The following is a 24,391-nucleotide window of genomic DNA, read 5'->3' on the forward strand; positions in this document are numbered from 1 at the left end:
ATAAAATAAAATTACTTTTCCCCTTAACACACTTTATGTTATTGATGGTACAACTGTCCATACACCCAAAGCACTTAACCTCCTTTCTGAATGCGAACTTTATTTTTTTTATTTTTTATTTTTTTATATTATTTATTTATGTGACAGAGAGAGAGCACAAGCAGGGGGAGTAGCAGAGGGAGAGGGAGAAGCAGGATCCACCCCCCAAGCAGGGAGCCTGATGCGGGGCTCAATCCCAGGACCCTGAGATCACCACCTGAGCCAAACACAGACGCTTAATCTACTGAGCCACTGAGGTGCACCCTGGATGCGAACTTTAAAATTTGACAATGTTTCTATAACAACTGTTTTACTGATTTAAAATCAATATATGTCCACTGTAGAAAAAAATAAAATTAAAACTAGAAAATCAGATTATTCACTGCTTATCCTCCCAGTTTTTCCCATATAATTATATATAATATATATTAATATTAATATTAATTATAATTAATTCCAGCAGTTATGATTTTTATATGCTGTTTTACAAACTTCATTTTTGGCCAATATACTATGAGTATTTTAAATGTTATGCAATTTTATCAACATATTTTCTTAAGATTATGGCACATTCTATCATTTGAAGGTATCACAATATATTTTACCAATTCTCTACTACTTTTATCCAATGGTAGGAAGGATAAAGGCCCCTTCCCCACAAAGATGTTTGTATCTAATCTCCAGAACTGTGAATATGTTATCTTCATCAATGAGACTTGGAAAATGTGGTTAAATTAATAATTTGAGATTTGGAGGTTATCTGTCTTAACAGGATACAATACAATATGTATTATACAATATAATGGCAAGTCCTAAGAAATGAAAGGAAGATGCAGAAGACTCAAAGTCAGATTCAGAGAGAGAGACCTGAGGGTGTTACAGAGCTGGCTTCGAAGATGCAAGGGGGGCCATGAGCCAAGGTCTACAGGTGGCCTCTGGAAGCTGGAAGAAGTAAAAATACAGATTCTCCCCTGGAGCCTCCAGATGGAACACAACCTGCCAATACCTTGATTTCAGCCTATTCCAATAAACCCAGTAAGAGCCATTTCAGACTTCTGATATCCAGAACTATTAAAAAAAAAAAAAAGAATAAATTTGTGCCTTTTTAATCCATTAAATTTGTTTTAATTTGTTACAGCAGTAATAGGAAGCTAATGCTCCACCCTTACAAACCGCATGGTAACAATGATCATTTCAGGTGAATCTCTGTAAAGAATGTATTGTCAACGTGATATCCTGAAAGTCCGAAACAAAAAAACAAAAAACAAAAAAACAAAAAACCCCACAAAAAAACGCATTGAGAACAAGTTAGGGGGCTTATTCTCTGTTTCCTATACCAGGTATTATCATTCAAATTTTCTGATAATTTGACAGTAAAGACAACAGCATCCTTTTAATTAATTTTCTTTTTTCAGTAGTGTGGATGAACTACTACTACTACTATTAGTTGTATTAGTATTTAATACTTAGTAGTATTTAATACTTAACATTTAATAATTAGTAGTAGTTGTATTAGTATTACTACTAATACAAACTATTAACCATTTGTATTCCTCAATGAAATGTTTTTATATTTTGACTATTTTTCCATGGCAAACTGTATACTTTTGCTGTTGAATTAACTCTGCCTTTTTAAAATTAGGACCTCTTGTCATGTAAGTAGTAAATATGTTTCTCAGTTCTCTGTATCTTTTTTTTTAAAGTAATACTTCAATGAGTAAAATTTAATTTATATTATATCAAATCCATATATAATTTCCTTTGTGATATCTGATATTTCTTAGTTACTTCTTGCCCCATGATATATGAAACCCAATATATTTTTCTTCTAGTTTCTACAAATTAGTTTATTCTTAAATTTTAAATTTATCTGAAAGTCTTGGCAAAAATGTGAATAGAGACATAATTTTAAATGTATTTATAACTACTTATATACACTTAATTATCTTTTACTCCCTCTATTCTGGTCCATTTGATATATATATATTTTTTATTCTCGTGCTCTACAGTATTAATTATTGTAGCTTTTCCATTCCCTCTACTTCTCAACCTGATGCATCCTGGAGATCAGCTCAAGTACTGAATCTAGCATTCTTGGATTCCTATCTGTTTAGCCTGATGTAGACAGCACTTTGCTAACATATCTTTCCCATGTCAGAGTTTGAGGAAAATCAATCTGTCTTGTTCTATTCAATCCCTAAGGATTAGCATAGTAACTGGCACATAGTATGACCCACTATTTTTTGCTGAATAAGTGAACTCATTAAAAAACAAATTAGACAAAAGATTAGCCTGAAAAATGACATCTGCATATTTGAAAACAAAAACACAGAAATATTACAAATATAAGTTTTAACTATGTCTCCATACTTGCTATTCACAATAACCCAATTTGCAAAGCAGGCAAAAACACTAAGATAGTTGCTCTTGAATAAAGACTAAGGCTTAGCAAGAGAATTAGAGGTTGTAAGCATCTCAGAACTGGAAGTTCATTGCCGGCCTTGTCTGAACGCCTTCGTTCTCAGGCAAATCAGTACATTCCAAGGCACACCAAGTACTCTTCAGAAAACTCTTGACTTGGAAAGTTCTTTACACTGAGTCAAAAACTATTTCCCTATAAAAATGAAACAAGATGAAACCAGGGAGTGAGACAAATGATAAGAGAGACTCTTAATCTCAGGAAACAAACTGAGGGTTGCTGGAAGTAGGGGGGATAGGGACAGGGTGGCTGGTGATGGACACTGGGGAGGGTATCCAAGCAGATTTAGAGATTTACATAAGGGAAGTTGAGAGCAAAACCAGTTTCTCTATTTTATCTGCGCTTACTGCCTGCTTTTGCTTTAGGCAAACAGAGATAAATTTTTATGTGTGCATTCAATACCAAAGAACTCATTATCTAGTAACCTCAGTTCTTGATGCATTAAGTTCAATTAACAGTATTAAACTTTGAAAATAAAATATATTCACTCTAGAAATCAAGGGTACCAGATCCTAGACCCTCACTATAATTTGTCAAAACCCAAACACAATCCCTGTCTAATAAATTACAGGGGGAAGTATTTGTGAATAAGACTGTCTCTTGCTCGGTCTTCCAGACAGTTACTCAAGAAGCCAAGTCACTTAGCAAAATTAGTGGTTTGGATCGTTTGAGATCTAATTTTCTAACCAGTTTCCATATTTCATTGTCCTTTATGAGTCTACTCTGCAGAGGTAAAATGCATCCCCTGTTTCTTGTTCACTCAGCCAAAAGACACTGACGGATCACATAATAATACCTTGCCAAGGGGCTCTCAGGTAAGAAAGGCTGAGTCACAGATCAGAAAATGATCTCCTCATCATATAGGAGATAATGGTGAGGCAGGGAACTCTCGCCAGAGTGGAGTGGGCCTGAGAGGAGGTGTCAATCTAGAAAAAATTATAGTCGGAGTGTAAGACTATCCTCTAAGGGAAGCAATGGGCTGGGCCACACTCTCATTGTCATAACACTTTGGAGCCAAAAAAAGACCACAGACTTCAAAGGGATGAAGAGTCTTTCGGAAACCAAGTTAATGAGGAGGGACAGAGTGATACTAAAAAGTGTATCGGTGGGTCACAAAAATCTTTGAGAAATTCCCTCTAGTCTCTATGGGGATGTCCACTTCTCAAATGGAGTATGACACAATGGTTTGATGGATGACATCACTTTGGTCACGTTCCTCTGGAGAAGGCTAAAGGTATTGAGAATTTTATGCCCAAAACACAGGTTGCATGAGAATGGAGAGTATTCCTACATGTATTTATAATATTATTTCTTATACGCAATTTATTTATGGGAAGTCAGTTTTGCATACAGACAGATGCTTAGTGAAATGAAATTGTCATCGTTCACTGTGCCTGAATTCATGTTCCTTCCTGTAGACAAGGAGATGTGGCCCATGTCGAGATATGCGCATGTGTTTAAGGGAAAGAAGATAGGAAAGAGACAGAGATAGAGAAGCTGAGATAAAGAACGAAGGAATCCTCAGATTCTGACGACCACAGGAGGACAAGTAGAGGCTTGAGCAATTGGTTTTATCTTTTAGTTCACATATCCAGTAAACAAATTTCTTTTCCTTTATAAGAAAATGAGACAGGAGTGCCTAATTTGGTTGAACCAAGCATGTGAACTATAGAGAAAAAAACAGATTATAAATGACTAAAATTGGCCAGTGAGTGCTTTCTTTCCATTCTATTACGCACTCTTTTCCAAACTTACCTTAGCTCATTTCCAAGCAAGTTCTATTGTCTGCAAATCCATCTCTCAGCCACCGCTATTCTATATTTCCTTATTTTATGCCCTCTGTTTCCCCTTCCCCATACCTATTCCCCTGATATCCCTGTAAGGCAGCATCCCATAGGATAATCTCTACTTGCTCTAAACCTGTATGTGAATCTTTGCATGTAGTCAGTTGGTACCAATGGTATCTAGTAGTTTATGGTACCTATCTTCCCTCTGTTTTCACGAACCGTTCACTGACAAGGAAAGCGTCTGAATTCCTTTGATAGCTTCACAAGGCCTTGTTTAAGAATTTTAGTTATTTGAAATATAAAAATAATTTGAGCACTTGCTTTTCTTCCAATCAAAATGGTATTCTTCCCATTCCAAAAATGCATTATTAATCTCACAGTTAACTTCCAATGGGACAGAGCAAAGGTAAAAGTACCAAATTAAGCATACGATCTCTGATTTCTCTTCTGAACTACCCCCCCCACTACTCCTTCAGAGCTTTAGTAGAATTCTGTGATATATTAAAGTCTGCTGTCTAAATGTCAAGTAAGTATCTTGACAACTGGTTTCTAATAGATGTGTACAATCATCTCATGTCATTTATTAGACTCATGATTTCTTACAAACTTCTATTCTATATCTAAAGTTAGCAATTTGGATATAGCCTAAATATAGAGAATCTGTAGATTTTAAGGACATCTGTGGTAGCTTAAAATAATGCACAGTGAAAACATATTTTGTCCAGTGTAGGCTGAGCTAAAACTAAAAAGAAAATGTCAGTTTTATCACATTAAAATATATCCTTGCAATCATTTTCTTAGGGATCTCTGCAAACTAACCTGCAATAATTCAAAGCATTTTCAGATCATTCAATCATATTCCGAATGACGACTATCATCTACAAACTTCCAAGGATCAATCCATGCTATAGAGCTAATGTAATGGAAATTGACAAACTGTCTGCTAAGGGTTTAAGGAATTTAATTTAATGAATGATGGTAATTTTTCAAAATAATCTCTAAAATAAAATTACATTGGGAAATCCAAAGAAACTGATGTAATTCCTTTGTCTTTTTTTAGGTTATAGTTTTTAAAATTTGCCATTAGCTCATTTCCATTAGTCACTGACATTGATGAAACTCTAAATTGGTACTTCAGAGTTAGGGACTGTTTTGAAATAATTTCAGTTCTTTTTTTTTTTAATATTTTATTTGTTTATTTGAGAGAGAGAGAGAGGGAATTAAGCAGGGGGAGTGGGAGAGGGAGAAGGAGGCTTCTTCCCAAGCAGGGAGCCCGATGCGGGGCTCGATCCCAGAACGCTGGGATCATGACCTAAGATGAAGGCAGATGCTTAATGACTGAGCCACCCAGGTGCCCCTGAATAATCTGTTCTTAACTGAGTGGGTCATCAACTCCTTTCTCCTCTTAATAACTATGTTGGGAGAGGTTCTCTGTCTCACACACCTGCTTTGTCATATTTCTTTTTTTTTTTTAAGATTTTATTTATTTGACAGAGAGATCACAAGTAGGCAGAGAGGCAGGCAGAGAGAGAGGAGGAAGCAGGCTCCCTGCTGAGCAGAGAGCCCGATGCAGGGCTTGCTCCCAGGACCCTGAGATCATGACCTGAGCTGAAGGCAGAGGCTTAACCCACTGAGCCACTCAGGCACCCCTGCTTTGTCATATTTCTTACTTCATGGCCAAATCTTTCCCAAATTTTAAGTGCCAATGTATTCTAGATAAACTTAAATATTTCAAATAAATTTTTCCTTTTCCACAAATTTTTACTATGCACTCTGTCCAAGGGTACAGGCCCTCCACTCTGCAAAGTAGGAAATTCTTGCTCTATTACATAATAGAAATGTGTACTATGTTTCTCTTTTCTTTACATAAAAATAAGCAACTTTAGGGGTGCCTGGGTGGCTCAGGGATTAAGCATCTGCCTTTGGCTCAGGTCATGATCTCAGGGTTCTGGGATCCAGCCCTGCATCAGGCTCCCTGCTCAGTGGGAAGCCTGCTTCTCCCTCTCCCACTCCCCCTGCTTGTGTTTCCTCTCTCACTGTCTCTCTCTCTCTCTCTCTCTCTCTCTCTCAAATAATAAAAAAATCCTTTAAAAAAAAGAAATGAGCACCTTTAATTAATAAAATAATAAATATAATCTGTGAGCAATATTTTATTCAAGATTGTCTGTAGGGGATGGGTTATTTAAAAATTTAGCAATATGATGAATTTTCTGGTATTGGAATTGGAGAAAAGTTATCTTCTATCTAGAAAGTTGTGCAGGTTGACCAAGTGTTGTCTTAGATTAGCGTCTTGGGTTGTAATTACACACCTCAGTGGGAACTGGCCCTGGGCAAATAACACATGTCCCTGACCTTTTTGATGGAGTTGTGAGAGTAAAGGGCAAAGTCACTCTCACCAGCCATATTAACTACTGATATTTGTTAACTCTAAACCCATCATATTCCAGAAAAAAGTCTATATAAATTAAGAAGGTTACTGAATTTACTCAGAATTACAAAATACAGCAACATGAAAAATATCACAAAATTGCACAGTATCAAGAAGCATGAAATAAACGCAAGAGGTTGTAGGAGCCATAAATGCTATGGTGGCCAACGAAATGGAAAGTCGACTACTGGCTGGGATTATCAAATACAGTGTACAAATGAGTTATTTTCTTTCTGTGGGCACTGCATCACTGAATAAATGATCTGAATCAGGACTTTATTTGGGGCTAAATTCAATCCTAAATATTAGTTCTCTGTGATCTTAAGCAATAAGGGACTGAAACTTGAGCAGAAAACTCTTTTACTTCCAGACTGTGTTTGAGTTACTTTTTAAAAAATATTAAAGTTTAGCGATCCCAGGAGGTTGCAATTTATGAGTGAAATGTACCTTTTAGCATAAATCAGGTTTCCAGAAAGCTGCTCAATATTATTGATGATTTGTTGTTAACAGAAGTCTGATAAGAACCATTCACCAAGATTTCTTAGAGGTCCACATCACTTCTGGGAGGCAGGGAAAGAAAGATGGTACCATACCCAATGCTGAATTAAAATTTTTAAAAATGTGAGGGCACCCACAGAGTTTTGGTGATTTTTCTAGAATTAGCAGCAGAGTCTACATTTATACCTGGCCCTGATCGCTATTCTCTGCTCTGTACTACTAGAACAGCCTCTGCTCAGACTGGAAGATCAGACACAATTTGCAAGCATTCCACTTAATGGTAACTGAAGTTCTGGTAAAACTTGACAGTCAAACTAATATATAAATTAAGTCTAGATTCAGTTGGCTCCTGATCTTCTGCTCTGTGTCCTGAAGTCATGGTAAAGGTCCATGTTCTCTTGACGTGTGTATATAATCACAGGGTATTTGTTTCTTCCTCTGTAACACTGCCTCCCTATTCATTCGACACACAGCAACATGAACACACTCTCAACACGAGAAGTGATGCTAGAGGGACTTACATGGTAAAGACGTCGAGTGTGTCTCCAGCGGTTCTCGCCATCTCGAAGTAGGTTTGCAGGATGTTGACCGTTCCAGAGAGTGCTTCATGGCCGCAGCCACAGAACAGGGCAACCCCAGCATAAAGCAGGATGGTAGCGATCAGGGAGGCGTAGGGAATGCCTCCCAGGCATTTAATACAGCACTCAAAACACCCTGCAGAAGACCAACGGAAAATAGTTAGGAATGAATATTGTTTCTCCATCTAATTAATTCTTAGAAAAATGTGAGCCTTATAGGAAAGCATATTTGCATTTGTAGGTGGTATCAGGTCAACATGTGCAACCAGCCTGCCCTGGAGGGTAGAAAAATCAAGTTCCTTAATTATAGACCCATTGTCCACAGAGAAGAGGATATTTAATTCCCTTGAAGTCTTCTTCTTCTACCCACAAACCAAAAGAAGCCCTTCCGTCCTGACCCAGACTTCCAGTAATAACCTTCACCACGTGCACCCACAGCATTCTCTCTTGACTTTATTGCTGCCCAATTTCATCTGCTTCTGTTTTTATTTCAATGACATTTATTCTACGTATCTCCTTTTAGCTGTGTTTTAAAAATAGTGGGTCAAAACCTGTTTGTTGTGAACCCAATTTAGTGAACTTTGCTCAGCGGTTTTTAGGAGGGAAAGAGAACAGACTAGGCAATATCCACTCACACTGCACTTAGTAAAACAAATCATTTTAGAGGCTTTTGAGTTCAGATATTAATTTATGTTACCTTCGTAGTAACTCAAATATGAAATCTACTTCATGCTGTAGCACATAATTGAAAAAAAAAATGAGAAGGATACTGAAAAATGAGAGACCAGGACAGTCCTTGTTCTACCACTGTGTGGTTTTTGGCAAATTCATGCTTTTCATTTCATCATTTGTAAAAGGGTGATGGTAAGAATTCCCCTCAAATAATTCTTGTGAGCATTAAGTAGGTAATCACACTAGTGGGTATTTACCCAAAGAATATGAGAACACTAATTCAAAAAGATATATGCACCTCAACATTTATAGTGCATTACCTACAATAACCAGATTATGAAAGAAACCCAAGTGCCCATTGATAGATAAATGGGTAAAGAAGATGTGGCGTATGTATACAATGGAATATGACTCAGCCATAAAAAGAATGAAATCTTGCCATTTGCAACAATATGGATGGAGCTGGAGAGTATGATGCTAAGTGAAATAAGTCCGTCAGAGGAAGACAGATACCATATGATCTCACTCATATGTGGAATTTAAGAAACAAAACAAATGAACAAAGGGAAAAAAAGAGACAAACGAAAACAGACTCTTTACTCTAGAAAACAGATGGTTACTAGAGGGGAGAGGGATAGGTATGGGTGAAGAAGTGCTGGGGAAGAAAGAGTGCATTTGTCATGATGAGCACTGAGTAATGTACAGAACTGTTCAATCACTCTATTGTACAACCAAAATTTTTAATATGACACTGTTATGATATACTGTATGTTATGACTGTATAATATGACAATGTATGTTATTAAATATGATAAATTAAATGTAATAAACTTATTACATTTAATACATGTAACAAATTTATCATTATATTTAATAAATTTATTACATGTATTAAACATAATAAATTATAAATTTAATTTGTATATTAAATTACAATTTAATTGCAATTAAAATGTAATTTAAATTACATTACATTACAGTGAACTAATCCATGAAACAGTGTGTGCCATGAACTAACCACTCAATAAATGTCCGGGCTACCACTACTAGACACACCTTTAACTGTATTAAGATTAATGATGATTGTGTTGTAGTATGGTTTTCAAAAATACTTTGACTACAGGAATCACTTTTGCTTTTTAAAATTTTTTCACATTAGTCTTTTGAAAGACAGCTTTCTAGTCTATGACATCAGAAAAGCATGGTTGTTCATATTAAAAATAAGTGTCAAAATTTGCTAGATATCTTCCAGGAGCTTAACTAGAAATGCTTAAGTGTGTATGTTCTGCAATAAAACATACTGATGAGGTACTCTGTACCAGCTGCTGGGAAGAAAGGAAGCCTAAGTAAGGGGCTGCGAGGCTCAAAGCAACTTCTCAGATGATCTCAGTTTCCCCTCCATCCCCCTGTGTGTGTTTGTGTCGTCGTCCCGCCCCCGCCCCCCATCTCCCCTCTCTATATTCTACTCCAGAGATTTCCTTCTACTCCTCTCCTTTTGGAAATTCTTGATTAAATCTCCTTTTGTACTGCTAAAGCCTCTCAAAAGCTCTCTACCTAACTGGCTCTTCCTTTCTGCAGAAACAAATAAAGGAAATTGGAAAATGGTTTGTTATTTACTGTACTTAAGTCAGTCACAGGAAGATCTGTGTGCACTTTATCTAGAATGCATATGTTTATAGTAACATACAATGCATGTGACCATTGTAAAGTTCCTGTGTGAAGTAATTTTGTACTTAGAGAGTGGTCCAGCCTGCTAATTTTCATACTGATCATTGGAACTGGGCTTCTTTTTTTTTTTTTTTTAAGATTTTATTTACTTATTTGATAGAGATCACAAGTAGGCAGAGAGGCAGGCAGAGAGAGGGGAGGAAGCAGGCTCCCTGTTGAGCAGAGAGCCCGATGTAGGGCTCTATTCCAGGACCCTGAGATCATGACCTGAGCCAAAGGCAGAGGCTTAACCACTGAGCCACCCAGGCACCCCTGGAACTGGCCTTCTTGAAAGAATTATGGCTCACCTCATCTGCCCCAGAGGCAAAAAAAAAAAAATCTGAACATGTCTTCACTTCCACAGCAATTGTTAGTACAGGAAATAATTTCCTGAACATTCCTTCCCTGACACACACACACACACACACACAATGTGGGGAAGTAGAAAAGGTTAGAACAGCTTGACACTTCATATGATAGGAAGAGATTTCGCTAGCAGATGGATGAGACCAGAGTGTGCGGTCTCTGAATATCACTGAACACAGTTTTGAGTGGAGATAAACAGGATAGCAGAAAAATCTTTGAACTATTCTTTGTCTTTCCATGTTGTAAAAAATTCACCTTATTGATTATTTAAAAATAAAGAATAAGAAACAGAATTGGTACCAACACAAACAGGAGTTACCCTTATTTTGGCGAGTGCCCCCAAACAGCCCTATGACTTCAAATCTAATTCCTTTGTGATTTCTCTCCTCTACTATTCTGGAAGAATTCGATATAGGTACGTGGGATTTCTTCTGCAGGCACTGAGGTGTCAAAATCAAATTAATGTAATCAACAAAAGCCTTCAGAATAGAAGTTTAAATATAAAGAAAAAAGTCCAAACATTAAATTCATAGATAGGAATTACCTCTCCTGGGTCTTATTAAAACTTCTAACAAAGCAAAAATAAAATCAGAATGAGGCCCAGGGGCAAAGGAAGTGGGAAGCCTATAGATGATCACCAAAATGCTGCTGAAGACTTTTGCTTAATTCTGCCAATCTGAATTCTGATTGAGAGTCAGGTTCTACTTATGTCACATTTTCTCTGTTGTGGTTTAGATGGACCGTTACTAGGACCCCCATGAAAACAAGCCTAGCTACCTAGACCCCATATATCTCAGGGGAGGGAGGGTGGTGGTGGTTATCGGTGTCACAGTCAAAAGGATTAGTTATAGTAATGCCTTTTATTTTTAGAAAAACATGAGATCTCAATACTACGGAAACCCAAACTGACAACCCCAGTTAACCGGCATTTCTGAATGAGTTCAAGATCTCCAAATTAAATGGCAATATTTCTTTTACTCCCTATTTAAATGTTGCCATTTAAATCCCTCAGAATTGTATTAACCCTATTGACGAATACAAATTTCTCTAACCCTCCCTTACTGCCAAGTCAGGCTACACCCCATCAGTTGGAGTCCTGATCCTCTGCAAAGCTTCCACTCAAAATAAAACACTTGCAGAATCTTATCGTGCACATTTTGCACTTGAAATGGGCTAGTTCCTAACTACCCCCCCGTCCTCCACAGGGCCTGAGCTGCCTATTACATTTAAAAGAAGACTCAGAACTCCCATCTGGGGAAGCAGCGCAGCATTTCTGCCTTCTCTCCAGCTGCCAGAATCCCACATAGTTGCTGGCAGGGGAACTTCTTTCCACCCACAGTGAGAAACAGCCTTGGCAGAGCAGCAGAATCACCATGGCAACCGTGCTCTGGGGCCCATGACATGCTCCCAACAATCATCCTTTAAGGCTGAGGATTCGGCTGCCCCCCACCACCACGTTTCTACTGCACCTCGAGATGAGAAACCACTCCATTTAATGATTATCAGTGAAAGCGTCGTAAGTGGAGTGTTGGCACTGGAGAAAACACATTTCTTGAGAAAATCTCTATTTAAAAACAATAAAGACTACTTTACACAGGAAACACTTTCAAGACTAGATATGATGAGAATAGGCCACCAATTCTCAGGTAGAGCTGCTGGTTCAAATACTGAACATGGAATTTGACATGCTATCCAGGAGACGCGACCGGTATACACAGAGAAGCACGTCTCATACATACTAGTTCCTGGTTGCATTTTCTCAAATGAATGAACACTATGCCTTTACTTTCATATTTTAAAAAAATAGTTGGGTGCCTGGGTGGCTCAGTTGGTTAAGCAACTGCCTTCAGCTCACGTCATGATCCTGGAGTCCCGGGATTGAATCCCGCATTGGACTCCCAGCTCCGCGGGGAGTCTGCTTCTCCCTCTGACCTTCTCCCCTCTCATGTTCTCTCTCACTATCTCTATCAAATAAATAAATAAAATCTTTTTTAAAAAAGAAAAAAATAGCAAAGAAATTACAAGACTTTCTTTTCAACACACTCTAAACATTAGCATTTATCTGATATTTAGTGGGGTTACACACTGACTTGTCCTAATATAAAAATTAAAAAAAAAAACCCAGAAGTTCTTGACATACTCCATATTTTTCAGAAAGAGGAGATACATGATTAATGTACTCCCCTTTAAACATCGTGAAGTAAACATAAGCCTTTGCCTTCGCTCATTCCACAAAGTTCACCAAGATAAGTCAAGGGGAAAGAATGTAAAGGAAAAAGAGCCTGGAAGATAAGCAACTGAGAAGAGAGGCTAGCAACACAGTGGTGGATTCTGGAAATGAGACTGACAAATGAGACTGACAATTTTATTCACTGACAAATACTTCCTAGCACCATTTACCAATGAGTTGATGCTTTCTCTACTGAGCTACAGTGACACCTTGGTCATCACCGAGTAGTACTCCGAGAGGTCTGGATGTATTGAGGAGCTGTCTGTTTTGGTCCACCAGTGTCCTGGTCTGTCCCTGGGTCAATGTCACACTGCCTTATAATATGTTTTCACTTGTGGTGGAGACAATTCCCCCATTTGTTCATCCTCCTCATGTGTATCACGCTATTAATGGCTCTTCTACATTGCCATATAAATTTCCGAAAGTCTGTCTGATTCCATAATTTAACTAATTGGGATTCTGAATGGTATTTATACACCGATTTTGTATCTAGAAATTTTGCCAAATTCTTTTGATGATCTTCTGAATTATTTTGATTCTGTGAATTACTCTGAATTTGTTGATAATCAGATCATCTGTGGAAGTTTTGAGCTTTCTTTCTTTTCATTATTTGTACCTTGCATTTATCCTTCTATTGGCTTATTCTGTCAGATAAAATGCAATGAGAAGAGTAGAAACAATGAGAAAAGGGCACCTTTTCTTGTTCCTCATAATAAAGAAAACACTTGCCATGTTTTACCATTAAGTGTGATGTTTGTTGCTGGTTTATTGGTTAAAGAGGTAACACACTTTTCCCCATCTGTTGAAATAATTTTGTTGTTTCCTTTTATCTGCCATTTCAGTAAGTTTTTCTAATTTAAACTAGCATTCCTGAGAAAAATCCAACTGAGTCAGACTGTATTTTTCATACATTGCTGAACTCGTCATGCTAACATTTTGTTCAATACTTTTGCATTTATCAATTCATTCCACAAATAGTCCCTGAGTCTTCACCAGGTGCCCAGCAGTATGCTAACTGCCAGAGCTGTGGAAGTCAATCAGTCAACAAAAAGCTTTGCTCTCTTTCTAGAAGCGGGAGACAGACAATAAGCAAGATGCAGAAGTAATAATATATATGAGATCGTGAAAAGTGCAGAGCGAAAAAAACAAAACAGGGAAGAAAGCATAGGGAACATGGGAATAATGATTTCAGTTTTTTCAGGAAAGGAATAACCAAGATGACATTTTTAAAAAGACCTGCAGGAGACAAAGGAGCTGTCCACGAAAGAGAAGACGGTTTCAGACAGAAAAAGTAGATGCTAATGTCCTGAGGCAGGTGTGTGACTAGCGTATCTGAGGAAATTTTAAGAAGCCACTGGTGGTAAAATAGAGTGAAGGTGAAACAAAGGAATATAAAATGAGGCTAAAAGTGTAGTGGGTGAGGATAGGGATATCTATGTTAATGAGTGTAATGAATGTGACCGACATCTAATTTTTGCTCTCTTGTTTTGGAAGCAGGTTTATCCCAGTCTTATAAAGTGACCTCCTTTTTCCATACTCTAGGATTGTGGGGCTGTCTGCATCAGCTTTAGCTGCACCATAAATATTTGGTAGAACTAGTTAGTAAAACCATTCAGAATATGTATGGACTTTGTGGGAACAATTTTAACTACTGATCTAATTTGCTAATGGTTATAGAACTAATCAAGGTTTCTATTTCTTTTTAAGTTTGCTTACTAAATTTACTAAGTTCAATTTTATAGGCATTTGGAAATTTTATATAAGATTTAAAATTTACAGTCAAGTTGTAGGTCATTTCGTTTTACAGTATTTTTAATTTATTCATCATTTGCTCATATCCTTTTGTCTCCTCTGATGATTCAATGTCCTTCCTTCCTTCATTTCTGCACCCCTCCCCTCCTCCATTCCCCCCCACCGCCTCCCCACCTTTGTCTCTCTTCTGCTTCTCTCTTTCCCTATTCTTAAAGCGCATCATCGGGTTGCCTATGTTGCATGTTCCATGTTTGCTACCAAAAAAAATTCAATTAATTTTAAACATCACATTTTATTTTTCCATTCAGGCGATAATATTTCTAACCCAGGTTAGTAGTGGGGCTCTCTGGCCGCTAGAGCCCACTCAGAAACTCAGGCTGAGAAAGGAGACATCGTCTGGAACATTGCCCATCATAACCTCAGAGTAAGAAACAACAGGGAATCTCACCAGTTAAATATTCTGAGCTGCAAGTGACAGGTGCCACTTCCATTCCCAGACCAATGGCTAGATAGAGTCAAGACATCTCCCTCTCAACCACAAAGAACACAAAGTACAATTCTACCATGTTCCCAAGAGACAGAGGGCCCTGAATACTTAGCAAATAGTACTAATAACTATCGTAATAAAACCCCAATGGTTTTTCAATATTATTATTCTTTTCAAACAACCCTTTTTGCTTGATTGTTTCATGTTTCATTAATTTGTTTTGAAATTATTTCTTTAATTTTAATTTACTGGGGTATATTTTGCTATACATTTCATAATGTCTTGAGATGGTTGCTGAGTTCATTAATTTTTGGTCTTTTTTTTCTAATAAAAATACTTTTTAAAAAAGATTTTATTTATTTATTTGACAGACAGAGATCCCAAGTAGGCAGAGAGAGAGAGGAGGAAGCAGGCTCCCCACTGAGCAGAGAGCCTGATGCAGGGCTTGATCCCAGGACCCTGGGATCATGACCTGATATGAAGGCAGAGGCTTTAACCCACTGAGCCACCCAGGCACCCCTCTAATAAAAATATTTAAGGAGATAAAGTCCCTTCTAATTTTACTTGAGTCAATTTCACAAGTTCTAATATGTGATCCTTTTATTACTGTTCAGTTGTTAGACTTTTCTAAAACCTACTGTGATTCTTTTTGATACAAAATTTATTTATGTACTTGTTTCCTCTGATTCTTTTAATTCCCAAATATATGAAATTTTTCTTTCTTTTCTTTCTTTTTTTTTAGTTTATTATTTGTGTCTTAATGGCGTCATTGTTAGAAAACATGAGCTGTAGGATAGCAATCTTTTGCAGCTTGCGGGTGACTTTCTTTAAATTAAATCCGAAACCTGGGTTTTCCCAGTCTCTCTAAGGTAGCAGAAATTAGGGTCACAAACGCATAAGAAAGATGGCTTGTGGGGTCAAACTGTGGGGGGACTTCCCCCTCCCAACCCATGCAAGGTAAAAGGTAATTTTCTTTACTATCCTAAATAGAACATTTGTCATTGTTGTTGCTATCTTTATTATTTGTTTTGTTTTGTTTTTTGTTCCGTCTTCCACTAAAGCCTTTTAGAGTTCTGGTTTTTTATACTATGTATTCCAAGTTGACTTCATGCCTTGGGTAAAACTCAGGCTCTGTTTCCTAACCTCTGCTACCCAGCAACCACATGTATAGCCAAGGAGATCAGGAATATGAAAATGACCCCAGAGACTTCCTGGCGGCTTCAAAGCTATCTTGCTTATCCCCTGAACTGCTTTTACTTTTTTCTGGCCTCTGAGAATTCTACTTACTCTCTTGCCAGAATACCAATGCATACAAATATGAGTAAATACATTTTGATTGCATCTATGTTTTAAAAATGTCTATTTTAAATCCATACACATATTAATTCCACCATCTTAAAAATTGTTTTGCAACAGCAAAGCTCTTCATGTCATTTAGTCGACCGTACTGCTGGTAGGCAACTTAGATCAGATAAGGAAGTCCAATATCCTCATCTAAATATGCGGTTCACCGTGAAAAACAGAGAAAATGAAGATTAACAAATTATCAGACACTCTAAAACAGTTTCCTAGAATTGAAGAACATGAGTCTCCAAATTGATAGGACTTTCCTTTCTGGGTGACTCCCTTTGTGGAGTCCTCACCTCCCCACAACCTACTGCCCGCCCCACAGCCACGCCAATACCAAAGAGTAGAGAGGCTGAGGTTGGGTCGTATGGCCAAGACAGCTCTTCTAGTTACAGCTACTGGGTTCACGGCTAATAAGGGTCTTAGACAAGTCATCAATGTGCAAGGGAAATGTGACGTTCACACTAAGTTAAAGCAAATGACTTCACAGGATGGGTGCTGACAACGTGTAACAACTCAGTTTAGCCTTAGGATCCTTAAGTGTCTGTGGAGATGTTAGTGGCACAGAGCCAACCTGACTTTCTCCTTTCCTATTATGCAAGGAAATACGTCCCTTGGACAGAAACAATACAGTCACCATTCCATCACGACTTGCCTATACTAAGTTTCTTTCACTAATTCACACCTTTTTTCCCCCTAGAGCTTATTAGCAGCATGGGCACTGAATCACTCTATCAATACACAGTGATTGTTTTTGAGCACCTACTAGTTATGTACATTGGGTGTGCAGGAGTGACCAAAAAAACCACGGTCTCTACTCTTTTTGAGCCTCCATACTAGTAAGAAATAAAATTAGAAATTTCTAGCACCTTTTCAGAAACTTTTCCAAAAATATTCTTTCTCAGGATCTAGTACTGTGATATCTTAGATATCCAAGGATATCACAGCCTGGCTTATCTATCTTATCTAATAACATAAAAGCTCAAAATTATGCTCTTGGAGTATGCTTTACACTGCAAAGTTTATAGCAGACAGACTTTGGTAAACCCTTTAATTAATGACATATCATCTATATTTTTAAAGCATTCTAGAATATAGCCCACATAATCCCCAAATGTTATTAAAATTTTAATTAACATTTTATTAAATATATTCCTGGGTTAAACAAAGTACAGAGTTAAACATTTGAATACTTCAGGACAAATTATCAAGACAGCAAACTAAAATAACAGGTTTTGAAGTTAGATATTTTAGTCATTGATACATACCCATAATTAAACAAATCAGTTCCCAATTTTAAAAAGAATATCTTGGGGCTCCTGGGTGGCTCAGTGGGTTAAAGCCTCTGCCTTCGGCTCAGGTCATGATCTCAGGGTCCTGGGATCGAGCCCCGCGTCGGGCTCTCTGCTCAGCGGGGAGCCTACTTCCCCCTCTCTCTCTGCCTGCCTCTCTGTGTACTTGTGATCTCTGTCTCTCTGTCAAATAAATAAATAAAATCTTAAAAAAATTAAAAATAAAATAAAAAGAATATCTTGAAAGAGGAAAAGAATATGCAGATTTTGGAGATTTCTTTTCCCCTCTTAATTTTGTGTCTGGGTACCAGAACCAGAAGGGCTTTTGTCAAAAATGGAGATCCCAGGATTTCCTCCCTTGAAAACTTTGTTTTTATCCAGTGCTTCAGTTGGTTCTAATATACAGACGTAGCAGGATATAGAAACAGAATTGTATATAAAAAAAAGCAGAATTGTATAAAAGTCATATGAAGTGACTAACATGTTTTAAGATGAGTTGTTAGTGGCATGGCTACACATGTAATACAGGGATTAAGAAGGGTTTATTCTAAGAATTCTGAACAGATTATTAAGCAAAGGATGGAGTTTATAACTAAATGACACCAATAAGCATTTTTTGAGCGATTCCAATGCATCAGAAATATGCCACGCCTTTAAGAGACTGACTGTGTGATCGCCACAGCAACCAGAGGAGGGCGGTATGATTACATGCAGGCAATTTTACAAAAGATTATTGAGGGTCAATACTGAAAAACATGTGAAAGCCAATGTAGTGTGGACTTTCCAGAAGAATAATGACATTTTTCTTTCTAAAAACATTTTATTATGGAAATTTTTACAATATTAACATTTATGACTCAGAGAGTTAAAAAAAAAAAACGATATCGCTGATTACAGAACATTCTGTGCTGGTCAACATGACTTAGCAAGAGTGTTTGGATTAATTAAGCATATTTCCCCAAGCAGAAAAGTTAATTGCTTCAATAATGATGAGAGCCATACTCTCTCGCCATGATAAATAAGGCCCGGAGGGTGAGCGAGCAGTCAGGTGGAGACAGCTCTCTCACGTGCCATCAGAGCCATCAGAGCCATCCCCAAGGGAAAAAGAAGAGCCAAACTGCTCTGAGTTCCAGACACCCGTGAGGTTCTTGTACAATCTTGTTCAGATGGTGCTTGGAGACCCAGTTAATCCCCTTATCTCCCACTGTTACGAGTCGACCAATTATCCTAACTATCAACGTGGCTGGTTTCCTAACAACTTTCAAGTTTGTTCAAAATGTTGCTTGTTTGTTTGTTTTTCGGGTTATCCATCGGTGCCTAATGAGCCATCCCCCAAATTCATTGGCCTAAAACAACAGTGTGTTATAATTTCTCACATCTGTCATGGGGTTATTCGACTCAAATGGACAGTTTTCATTTGGGATCATTTAGGCAATTGCAGCCAAAATGTGGATGGTGCTGGAGGTCATCTGAAGGCTTGAGTGAGGTAACGTCCAAGACGGCGTCTCCGCTTGCAAGTATGGTGCCCCCGCCAGCTTGCCTGGAACAGCCAAGGCCGCCCTGGGGACATCTCATTTCAAGTGGCTTCTCTAAGTGGCGCTTAGGTCTGTCTCACAGCATGGTGAGGACATTATCGATGGCTTCTATCAAAGCCATACATCCTAGAGAGAGAAAGCAGAAGTTTCCAATCTTCTTAAAGGCTGAGACTGGAAATGGCCGAGCATCATTTTTGCCACATTTTACTCTCAAAGTAATCAACAACAGCTCAGATTCTTGGAGGCTGAGAAGTGGATTCCAACTGTGCAGGGAAGGAGTGGTAAACGCTTGCAGCCATCTTTAATTGGCCACAAGATTAGCCGGTTTGAAATGGAACTCCCTACCCCAAGGACGACTTTGTTTTCCTCCTGACTCATCAGCTCCCAACCTATCCTTTATCTCACTTGTTGACTTTGTTTATTGATGCTCCACACCAAAATGTGCAAAGTGTAAGTTCAAAGATTCCCGGGCTTTGTTCATTTTTTATATGTCCCATTCCTATAGTAATACCTGATCATGGTAGGTGTTCAATTATTTGCTGAACAAATGAATTAATTGGAAAATCTGTCTCAATAAACAACTAGGGCAGGTCAAAAAGAGGTCATTTTCCTCACACTTTCCACCATGTCTACCCTGCAGACAAATGGAAAATTTCCTACTTTGGGACAAATTTGGGGAATGGATATTGGTTACAACACTATTTTTACTTCTTCTTCTTCTTCTTCTTCTTGTCTCATATCTCTTGTTTTTATCAGTTTATTTTTCTGTGTAACATGTAAAGAATGTTTATGCAGGCTGGCTGGGGAGATAATTCAAAAGCTCTCCTGTAATGGATCATCTTCATTTTGTAGAAGAAAAAGCTGGGACTAGGAGACTCATCATCTAACTGCATAGCTCCATACCTGGCAACGCCTGCACTTGAACTAGTATTTCTCTCTCTAAAATTCTGCCCTGATAATCACACTGAACTGTGGATTATCAATATGACTCTCCACAAAATGGGACAAAAACACATACTTCTACACCAGAAACAGCAGAGAAAGAGTTCGTAGAAGACCCCGAGAACTTCAGAACTATCAAATTCCCAACAGAGAAAGCTGATGACGACACTGACAATAAAAGCAAGAGTCACTGACCTCTAAAAGCAAACACATTTAGAAAACGAGGATGGTATTTTTTTTAATTATTCATCATAAATTACTTCCTGCTGTTCAATAAAATTTTATATAATCTTGAAATATCTTTTTAAGTATTTGCTCCAAAATGATACGCTGCCTAAGATACATTCATTCCCTGCCCTCCAAGGTATATTTTCTTAGAAGCAGTTACGCTTCCCTAGATGGGTTCCTTGTCTTGCCTCACGTATCACTAATTCCAAAGCTGGAGGAAATATTTCAGAACATAAATGAAAGTATGTCACTCTCTACCTTAAAATCCTCCTTTGACTTTCCATTGGGTTTCTCCATTATTACAGTTTTCATGCTTCCCTTACACGCTGGAGCTCTGCTCGAGATCTCTCCCGCATCCTCATCCCCACCCGCCACGTGGCCCCCCCACACCAGCCACACTGGCCGGCTTTCAGTTCCTGAAGATGAGACTTTGCACTTGACTGATCTGAGGCTCCTCCTCCTCACAGTCGACACTGCTTCCTTCCAGAGAATCCCTTTTGTAGCTCATGAAAGAGCTACATTTCTAATAAGAAAAAAGTCTAGTGGAAATTGTGTATTCATTAATGATAAAGCAGAATCTCTTCACCACAGCATAACTTAAAGCTCATCATTTATTAACAGACATTTAATTCTTAATTGTGCATTTTTCTGCATCAGTACTTACTGATGGTCACTAATGATGAGACTGCACACTGTCAACACTTGTATTCAGTGGAATTTTATAAGGTAGCACAGTAGCACTGCTATTAACTGTCATTTCCATATATTACATGTAGATGCGCAATAAAATTTTAAAAATTAAGCGTCACTCTTTAGGATAGACATCTTTTCCAAGAAAACTAAAAAGAAAGGAAAAACTGGTGATAAAATGGGTCCTGTAGGATCACTGGGATATGCTGCTTTACATAAAAATAAGTTATCCCCATGTGAATTACGCAGTTTGGGTGTGTGTTTTGTTCTGAACCACATATTGTAAAAAAAAAAAAAAAAAAAAAAAAAAAAAAAAAAAATTAACTATCTCCTGCACATCACAAAGGAGCTGCAATGATTGCCAAGAATTTTCAGTGTAATAAGGCATTCTGTTTTCAAACAGGCATTATGTGTTTTATAGGAAGCAATATAGCATTATGAGGTTATATTTTTAACATTAAATAACATATAAGACCTTGTAAAACTGTGCCAATTAAACATAGCAGTTTGGATTCCAGATCAAGGGTCTTGATATGCTGCTATCTTCGAACGTCAAGACTACGGCAATTTTAAGATGCTTTTGAACTCCATAATCACTGAGAAACTTTTTATAACCACATTAACAACGTCAAAAACAGCAATATTTTGCTTATGCCATTATGCCAGATACTCCGGATTTTTACAAAATAAAATTAGAGTTTATATGTAATGTAAGTTAATTCTTAATTCAATGGATTTATTAGCTTTTAAGGGGGAACAATGAAGTATTTCTGAATACTTTATGCAAAATTTAACTATGATCAGCATATATTGTGATATTGTGATCAGCACATATTGTCTTGATCTTTTATTATATTGCTCCTTTAAAAATAAAAGAATAAATGACTTTTAAAACTAATATTGAAGAATGAATAGTATTTACAGTATTAAAATGAAAAATCTACTAGTAAGTATTTAAACCATATGACACTAAAAATATGTATTGTTCACAGTTTTCAAAATTTCAGTAAAGAAAGCAAAGATAGAATCACCTACTAGCACACTCATAGACATGATCAAATGCCTATCCTTTAAATAGAATTGAAGTATATTTAAAACAAAATTAAGGAATTTGAACACATTTTAAAAATAAAAATATAACTTTAAAAACTAGTGACTAGGGGTACTTGGGTAGCTCAGTGGGTTACACCTCTGCCTTTGGCTGACATCATGATCTCGGGGTCCTGGGATCAAGCTCCACACTGGGCTCTCTACTCAGAGGGGAGCCTGCTTCCCCCTCTCTCTCTGCCTGCCTCTCTGCCTACTTGTGATCTCTGTCTGTCAAATAAATAAATAAAATCTTAAAAAAATTAAAAATAAAAATAAAAACTAGTGACTAAAAGAACTGCAAAATAATTCCTAATTACAACTTAAAGTTGTAAAAGAAAATTTAGAAAATAAAAAATATAAATTCTCTCTTAAAAAACAGCATGAATTACTTATTGAAAGTTTACTTGTTTAATTCAGTTCATGGAAATTCAATATGACATTTGTGGATAAAACCATATTTCTCTAAACATAATGATAGGTGTTTACTGCAATCTGGCATTTTAGGATTTACACATTTATTCTCAATTTAAAGATGATTTTTTTTTTCAGAAAGGCAGATAGGAAAATTTTCTGTTTCATAGTTACTACAATCAATAAAAATTTGGCAGGAAGCAAAATGCAAAGGCATGTTCTGAAGCATCAAAATGGTAAGAATATTTTGAAGAACATTTCCTAAGTCAAAATGTTATTTCAAAATATATATGGAATAGAGCACAAAACAAATCACCTCCAGAAAAATCACATTACGCTGTTTTATCAGCAGAATTTTCAAAAATGGGCACATAACAGTTATTTCTTCACAATGAGTCACAAACAAATTGTCACAATATGTTAGAAGATAAAGTCTCTTCTGTGGTCTGAGAGTACTGCCAGGGGCATCTGAATTATGTGATGTATATTTGGAAATAGGCAAAATGGTAGCATTTCAAAATAGAAATGTCATTTCTATAACCACTATCTTTTCTCAAGCACCAGCGTCTTTTAAAAGCTAAAATATATTTTAAATCAACAGAACAATATTCCTCCTTTCTGTCCCTGTCCTTCTCACCAGAGGAGCTATTATGACATGCTCCGCTCCCTAAAGGACAGGCACGTATTAGTTCAAAGTCTCTAATAAATCTTTTTAACGTGTTGTACAGACAATGTTGATTTTATTTGAGCCATGCCTAAGCCTGTCATTCTGTGACCTCTATTACAATTGGAATGAGCTCCCACATCACCAAATAAAGATGCACTGTGTTTTTATTACAGTGATTTTCTTTCCCTACTAATTTGTCCCATATCCCAAATACGTAATGTCCTTTGCTTCTTTTGATCTATCCCATGTGACTCTTAGACAGTCATGGTTAAAAAATACAGGTTTAGAGAGAGATAAGAGGGCTACAAAGCAGCCTGTGAAAGTGTTAGATTTCAGCTGTTTTTGTCCTCTGCTCGCCGCAGGGCGCATCTGTAAGAGAGCTCAGCCCATGTGGGAAAACCTGCACTTCACATAAATCTTCTTCTTTCACATTACTAATCCCCAGAATTTTATGAATACACACAAAGCTCATTTTCCGTTCCTGCCAGTCACCTCTAGCGGCTGTGAAATAAAGTAAGAACTGCTGCAAAATTAACAGAAGAATGCCCGTCAAAAACGGAAATGGCAGCTACATTGAATAAAACAGTAGATTTTTATGATCTCGAGTACAGACTCTACTCTTGGATACAGGACTCCTGTCCTGTGGTCTGTCTGTGACTTGAGAATAAGCCTCTGAGGATTAGGATTTCTGTTTTATACATGCAGCATGTCACCCAGAGTCTGGCTCATGAACACAGTAGGCACGGAACAGCCAAGGGCCTACATTCTTTCTCTATCTGCTGCTGTTTCTCAGGCATCGGGACCCATGTGAGTCAACTTCACCCATCAAAATTTTTATCCTTCAACTTCAACATCTTATAAACTCAAATTACATTGGAAAAAAAATATATTGGAGTCATAGCAGTAGAATCAAAAGATGGAGCTAAACCTGAGGAAACCGCAGGAATATAGCTCATAATATAAAGAAAGAAGAGTAATTTCTGTCTTTGGCCATGACCGGTCACCACTGAGGTGTGATGAAAAGACCCTGAAGAAAGTCATAACAGAACTGTGTTACATTTCTGGCCTTTTTTTTTTTTTTTTTTCCCCAATAAGTAGCAGTTCCTTAAACTTTTCTAGTGTCTGGTTTTGTTGTTGCTGTTGTTGTTTTAATTGTTTTAAGGGCTG

At 37.3% G+C, this 24,391-nt stretch overlaps 1 protein-coding gene across 3 annotated transcripts in view; it reads right to left on the reverse strand.

Annotated features, from left to right (window-relative positions):
• The window catches only part of LOC111144585 (glycoprotein M6A), a 335,282-nt gene that overhangs the window by 38,772 nt on the left and 272,119 nt on the right, over window positions 1–24,391 (reverse strand). For all 3 annotated transcript variants that reach the window (XM_022498947.1, XM_022498946.1, XM_022498948.1), the window contains exon 2: window positions 7,753–7,945. In XM_022498947.1, the coding sequence (XP_022354655.1) occupies window positions 7,753–7,945 (193 nt within the window). The remainder of the gene's footprint in view (window positions 1–7,752; window positions 7,946–24,391) is intronic.

The sequence above is a fragment of the Enhydra lutris genome, unplaced genomic scaffold (assembly GCF_002288905.1).
Source record: "Enhydra lutris kenyoni isolate GAN:26980312 unplaced genomic scaffold, ASM228890v2 scaffoldscaffold11, whole genome shotgun sequence".
Lineage (NCBI taxonomy): Eukaryota > Metazoa > Chordata > Mammalia > Carnivora > Mustelidae > Enhydra > Enhydra lutris.